Genomic DNA, 7,014 nt, shown 5'->3' with positions numbered 1-7,014 from the left:
CAATTTGCTAGTTGGACATCTGTCTGAGTGGCTGACTGGATAAATGTCTGATTAACTGACAAGCGACCATTCCATTCCTGCCCTCGGTGCGTTCTACAAGGTGCACCCTCTTACTGAAACACGACATGTTGGTGAGTTGTGCATCTGCTGTCCATGTTCAGCAATGCACACAACCCATAGCTCATATATCAAGACAGACGTAGCCTCCGTGACTTTTGTGCATGTCCGTTTACGGCAAGTATACGCTCACCCACTTGTCATGAAGAAGGTATAGAGAGCTATAGACACCAAAACAGTTTTTGTACCAGGCTGTAAACCTGTTTTTCTGCTGTAAAGTTAACATGAGAGTCTATGGAGATTGACTCACTTTTGCAGCAGCCTCAAGTGACCTTTCGAGAAACTGCAGTTTCTGGCACTTCGATGTTGACCTGCTAGCAGCTCCCTGAAGCTGTATTTATGCTAAATGCTAACATACTGATGTTAAGAAGGTATAATGTTTACAGCAATTACCATCTTAGTTTAGCATATTAGCATGCTAACATCTACTAATTAGCACTAAACATTTGTGATAAATACCAAGCACAACTATTGGACAAAATTCAAATTTAACATGGCAGCCGTAAGAAAAGTCACCAGAGTCATTGGGATACATCATCTATGAAACATTCTGAGCCAATCCATCCTCTAGATGTTGAGATATTTCACTGGATAAGTGAAAACTTTGATCTATCTAAGTAAAGCAATCTGCAAACATCATTGTGAGCAGTTTGTTTCATTGGTGCAAATTTCTACTTAAGAAAAAAGTCCCTGTGAAAACTGTGGATAATGAGATCTCTGGAGTTACCTGGACACTGTTTCTGGAGAGAGATGCAGCTGTTAAAGTGATTTAAATGTATTTTCTCTGCATCTTGATTTGTTGCTGCTACGCCCATCACTGAGAAATGGGGGCGGCCTCATATCCTTAAACACTGTTTATAATATAATCATAGCAACAGCAGGAAGCCTGAAATATAACCTTTGTATTTTTCTCGTGGAAAAGTTGGTCCACCCAGATGTAAAATTCACTTTCTCATCGTGTTTGCATTGTCAGACCTTTTGTAAAAGTTGGTTGCATGAACCAAAACACCTGCAGGCATTCAAGTTTAACTGGGATTTCGCTTGGATTGATCATGTTTTGCAAAAATATGAATAATAATATACCCCCTATTTTAAAAGCTTATTTATGAATATAGGAATGTCAGAAGTGGTTATTCATGTAGAAAATTAAGCAGAACAACTCAGATATTGTATTTCATATAGACTTTATTTCTACGTAATACCAGCTTTACAAATACAGTGCTTTGTCCAAGTCTTGTAATGTACAGTTTGCACAAAATTTCTCAATACATTCATTCTTCAAGTAGTACTTTATTATACATTCATAACTAAATGTTATATTTGTTCATTTATATAATCTTTCTTCATAAAAGCATATTTTACGTCACAAAGAATGACCCAGTGATCTAATCTAGATCAACAGTTAATTGCAAAAAAAGGTTATGCAAGTATCTAAATTTACAACCCCAAGACCAGGAGAGTAACGAGACATAAAACAGTTAAAACCACTCACCTATCTGCCCTGCCGGCTACGCTAAACTTACACAGCACCACCAGCCTGAGATCCTGTAAAAACAGGCGTCAACTCCCCAGAAAAACAAATATCATTGAGCCTTTGCATCAGCACACTATAACCACACTGAGGGTTTTGTTTTCCTTCACAAGTGCAGCAGGAGTGCAGCTCCGAGACCAGTTTCTCTGTTCAGGTCATTATGGAAGGAGATGGCCAGGGGCACTTTCTTAATGATCTTACATCAGCACTTCTGATCTTGATAAATGCAGGCCATTATAACCCCACAAGTGATGGTTACAAAGTTGCTGCTGTAATAAAGTGCAAGGAGTCTTTAAAATTTCTTGTTACAACTCGCAGGTGGCAGACAGAATTTGATAGCAATCAATAAATTGATTTAGATTTTTTTTTTCCAATATTGACCAACCCAGTTGGGCTCATGAAAATAATATAACATCATCCTTCATTCTTACTATAATATGCATTAAACAAATGCGCCATGCTTAACTAAAAATCTCCCAGTGGCCTTTGCGGTCATGAGTTTTAGTTGGTTAACTCAAATGTACCTTTAGACGCCCTCAATCACTGATAATTGAGATTATACAGTTATCCATTTGGGGTATTATCATTGTACATCAGCAAATCTTGTCAGGGTTCTTATCTTTCAGAGAAGCTTCACGGAAGATTCCTCTGGCAGTATGTGAAGCTCCACCGGCGATCGCTGTCAACGAGAAACCAATGACATTTACAAACTGGTAATTCTATGTATACTTGGTAAGAATGACTGTTAAAAAAGGTTGCCGTGTTTGGCTGCGATAAACTGAGAGGAATGTACTCACCGTGTTTGACTATCAAAATAACTTTTCATTCCGGTCAGGTAGTTGCTGCTGGCGACTGGCCAGTTGAAGTACTCCTTCCAGTAGTTGACCAGTGGTTCGTCTTTGCAGTTGACCATGGTAAAACCAGGAGCACTGCAGCAGTAGAACTTCCATCTGGGATACAAGAACAAGGTGTTCATTTACATTAGCTATCAATTAATTTCATCTTATAGATCGATATAGAAAACAACTGAACCGTTTTACTCAAGCTGCACTTTATGATTTACCATTTTATGTACCTTTTGTCTTTACTGTAAAGGTAAAAAACAAATGACCATAAAAGAAATGTTCACCTCCTGTCCCCCATGATGGAGTTGTAGACGCTGTGGACCCCAGCAATCACTTCATTGTTTGCACATTTGAAGTCCATGTGTCCCCAATATTCGTTCACATATCTTGACCATTGGCATGTCCTGGTTACCTTGAAAGCCTTGCACGAAATCCCCCAAAGGCGATCATTTTTGTCGTCATTGTGGGAGCTACAACAAACCAGCAAGTTTGAAAACTTAGTTTTGAATAGATAGAACAATAACTATAAGAATGAAATTGTAGATAATATGTGTTTTTATTATTTTGTTTTCAAGACCATAAACCCATAAACTACAGAAAACCCACCTTCTGATGGCGGAAACAGCTTGGCCAGAGGGGCACTGGCGGCTCAAAACACCACCCAACTCATTGTCCCACTCGCCATTCTTATGCAGGTAGTTCCCTGTAAGAACAAGTTAGTTAACAGTGAGTTTCACTGAAAGCTCTTAGACCAGAAAAGGACTTATAAACTTGCAAAGCTACAAAATACAAAGTTGACCTTAAGTGCTTTATTATTATACTTACTGCAGCTGTAAACCTTGTTGATTTTCAGAATGTCATTGTCTGACATGCGGATCCTCTGGCCTATTGTTGCTGTGGGTGAGAGGGGAGTGATGGTGTCTCGTCCGTTCTTTGAAAAGTCCTTTGCTCCGTAATGCATAACAGAGGAGTAGTCATATGGAACATTGAGGTTGTTTGTCTCAAGAAGGTGAAAGTTCCTTTCTCGTCCGCTCAAAATGTTTTCATAGTTGATCTTGACGTAAATGTCCCTGTCGGTTCTACTTTGCTCGTGCCAGAAGCCGAGTGCGTGAATGAGCTCGTGCTGAATGATGCCATTATTAATGCATCCATTACCAAGAGATAATTCTTGAGTGGCCCCACTTCTTCCAATTAGTGACCAACATCCTACTTTTTTCACAATGCTGATGTAGCTGGTCTGGCCTGTGCGGAGAGTAAAGCGAATGCAGGTGCTCAAGTGGAAGTCATCGATAGCATTTTGAATCGCGACCTTTTCGGAGCTGCTAAAGGCATCACTTATGGTATACGGAACTTGAACCACCTGGTTTGACTTTGGCCATCTGCAGTTTCCACAGACTCTTGCATTCCTTGTTCTTGGGACCATAACATCTCCTTCAGTCAATAGGTTTTCCATTGGACTGTTTGCAGAGAGGATCTGTGAACTGACTGCCAGGTCATCTAAAAAAAAAAAAAGATTTATTCAAATTAGATTTATTCAAAAGAAAACAATGTCAATCTTTCTATATCATAATATCTGAAGTACAATGAAGTACAATAAGACTATTCACCTGTTGTTATTCCTCTGCAGTAACTGAAACTCCAGCGATGATCTCTGTCAATTAATTAAAGCATTGTTATTATGTTATGTCTTTAGAAAGCTGATGTCCAATTTACTAACTTAATCAGTGAGAGACCTGCTCATCTAAAAACATAGTAAATTAAATAACTGTTGGAAGTAGAAATATGGCCATATGACCATTTGTCAGAGTACCTACCCATTGTTATTCTTATTGTGGGTCTGGACACCTGTTAGTAAGTTGTCTCCAGGGACATGCCAGTTGAAGTTTTCATTCCAGTAGTTGACCATTGGGGTTTCCCGGCATTCGAATGTGATCAGTTTTGGAGAAGTGCAGCAGAGGAAAATCCATCTGAAACAATATCAGATAAACTCATTATATTCAAAAACCATTGAGAATTAATCACTTTTTTTAAAGCTAAAAAGTCAATTAATCAATCAATTGCATTCAAACAAAAAAACCATGTGTTTGAAAATAGACTCATCATCATCTTAAATTCCTAAATCAATTTACCATACTACACTATTCAAAATTTAACGCAAAATTTCAATAGGCTACCCACCTTCTGTCTCCATGTGAGCCACTGTAATCGCTGTAGACGCCAGCAACAACACCATTGGCCCGGCAATTGAAGCTCATTTCTTGCTCATATAACTTGTAGAAACTTGACCAGTAGCACTGCCTGGTACTGTCCAAAGCATTCAGTTCTGTATTGCATTCAATTTTCCATTGGCGATCACTGTCAGTGTGGGAGCTATGGTATAAATCAAAAGGATTTAATGGAAGGATCAGCAGTACCAGTGAAATATTCAATGAAAAGGTATGTTACTAAGTCACAGTTCTATATGCAGTTTGTTTGTTGCTGTATATACAGTTTTATCTTCATATGGAACTTACCTTTTAATCTGAGACACAACATGTCGATAAGGACATACACGAAACAAAACACCTTCGGGATTGTTGTCATAGACCTGTGCTCTGTATCCAGCTGCACAAAAGATGGAGTTAAATGGATTAATAATCGGCATCATCACCCTCATTGTAACCACAGCATGCTCATTTTCTTTAGTGTCTATTAAAGTGTCTATTAAAAGTGTTCTACGCTCTTACCCGTCAGAAGGACGAGAACCACGATGAAGTTCCACATGATGTGTTGTGCGATGAGGTTGCTGTCTCAGTGTTGTCACTGTTGTGCCACCTGTGAGTAGACTGCCTTCTCTGCCTGCGACTGCTTCAATTTAAATGCTTGCGACAAGGAAACTATGACGTTGCGTCTTCACCTGTGGGCGTGTAAACTGGCTTCTAAGACCACATGTGTTTGCTTCCTCATACCCATCAGCATGTTGCATTTTTTTCTTCTCAGGAACAATGCAAAAACACTTAAATCCTCTAATGACTTGAATATTTACTCTAACATGTTCCTCATAACTGAGAATATTTACCAGAACCAGTGTGATGTGTAATTAAGAATATTTTTTAAAAAGTAGCACGAGACTACATTAGTTGTAGGAATGTTAAAGTTATTCACTACTATTACTACTTCCTACAATTATTACTACTGCTAATAATAATAATAATAATAATAATGAAATGAAATAAATAAAATAAAAAATAAAAATCAGGAAATCCCTGATGCCAATAATTTATCAAATGCTACATTTATGTCAAGACAACAACAGTAGAATGGTGAGACTCATTCACCAACAAGTCAGGTACAAATTTTCAGAGAGCAGCTAATTTATTTGAATATTACCAACAATGCAATAAGAGAGATTCATTCAGATGAAGCGTTAAAGTACAGAAGAATAAAATAGTCTGAAAACAAGCTAAATAACAACAATACATATAACTTCAGTAGTTGAAAAAATCATGTATGTATATATCGGAATATAAATATTCCATTGGAAGATATCCAGAATTCAGTCGCTTTGCAGTATTTCCACAGGTGAGCCAGTTAATGAGACATCCGGTTGTTACCACTGAGTAGTGACAACACTGCAATCATGAATGTTGTGTTGAGTGTTTGTCACATTGTTGGCACATGTCTAAATGATTAATGTGTTCCAGCAGTGACATGCCCTGTTGCTATTTTCAGCCCTCTTCTTTTAAAATATTCCACTTGAAATTGTTTAAATAATCATATAAAATCAAATTAAAAGACTATTTTATTTTAATGCCATATCACATGCTCTAATAACTATGGACAGTTTGCTAAAATAGCAGCAGCCCCATACACAAATGTAATTTATGACATTACACTATATATATATATATATATATATATATATATATATATATATATACATACATACATACATACAATGGTGATGTTTCCATAAGTGTTAACTAAAAGGGTATTCGTTATTATCACTTATATATATCCTCTGGATATGTGTATAAGTGTATAACATATGACATACCCATAATAACATTTGTACATGTGCATATATTAAATATATGATTTAATAATAAAATAAACATCTATATTATATATTAATAAAACATGTTGCGACCATAAAACAACATCACCATATGTTAACAATATATATTTGATTTATATGTGCAAGTTTATTGAAATAATATAAATATATCGACACCCTCTTAAAATAATGGCCTAAGTCATTTTTTCAGGTTTTTCAGGAAACACAAAAAACTCAACAAAAGAGTCACACTTTTGACATAGGCCATTATACAACCGGGGGTATAATTGCATGTTCCCCTCAACTGAGGATTCAGGCGATTTTACCAGAGGTGGCCAGCATCATGAGGGGGTGATTTAGGCAAAAAAAACATTTTTGTCAAAACATGACTTAGGCCATTATTTTAGGAAGGTGACGATATGCTTATGTATATTTTTTTCTTATTAATTTATCAATATATGAACATATATTGACAGGCTTTGGGA

The 7,014-nt window shown here is 36.9% G+C and overlaps 1 protein-coding gene across 1 annotated transcript; it reads right to left on the bottom strand.

The window, feature by feature from the left end:
- Positions 1 to 1,284: 1,284 nt before the first annotated feature.
- LOC111645423 (astacin-like metalloendopeptidase) lies at positions 1,285 to 5,308 on the bottom strand. Its single transcript, XM_023394639.1, has 10 exons — positions 5,220 to 5,308; positions 5,007 to 5,097; positions 4,672 to 4,863; positions 4,308 to 4,460; positions 4,101 to 4,144; positions 3,319 to 3,990; positions 3,100 to 3,196; positions 2,778 to 2,963; positions 2,446 to 2,598; positions 1,285 to 2,327 (listed from the first exon to the last, which is right to left on the bottom strand). Exons 1-10 carry the CDS (start codon positions 5,254 to 5,256, stop codon positions 2,282 to 2,284), a joined length of 1,671 nt encoding a protein of 556 aa, XP_023250407.1. The 5' UTR covers positions 5,257 to 5,308; the 3' UTR covers positions 1,285 to 2,281.
- Positions 5,309 to 7,014: the final 1,706 nt, after the last annotated feature.

The sequence above is a fragment of the Seriola lalandi genome, unplaced genomic scaffold, assembly GCF_002814215.2.
Source record: "Seriola lalandi dorsalis isolate HSWRI2012SDOR001 ecotype SW California unplaced genomic scaffold, Sedor1 jcf7180002054951, whole genome shotgun sequence".
NCBI classification, from domain to species: domain Eukaryota; kingdom Metazoa; phylum Chordata; class Actinopteri; order Carangiformes; family Carangidae; genus Seriola; species Seriola lalandi.
Note: the sequence above shows the minus strand (reverse complement) of the source record. Positions and strands in the feature narration are given on the sequence as shown.

Bases quoted from the DNA above. Each gene is read 5' to 3' on its own strand.
- LOC111645423 (XM_023394639.1), bottom strand. From the start codon at position 5,256: ATGTGGAACTTCATCGTGGTTCTCGTCCTTCTGACGG. The intron at 5,098-5,219 runs GTAAGAGCGTAG...TCTTTTGTGCAG, and splicing joins GGTTCTCGTCCTTCTGACGG to CTGGATACAGAGCACAGGTC. The intron at 3,991-4,100 runs GTGAATAGTCTT...TTTTTTTTTTAG, and splicing joins CTGCAGAGGAATAACAACAG to ATGACCTGGCAGTCAGTTCA.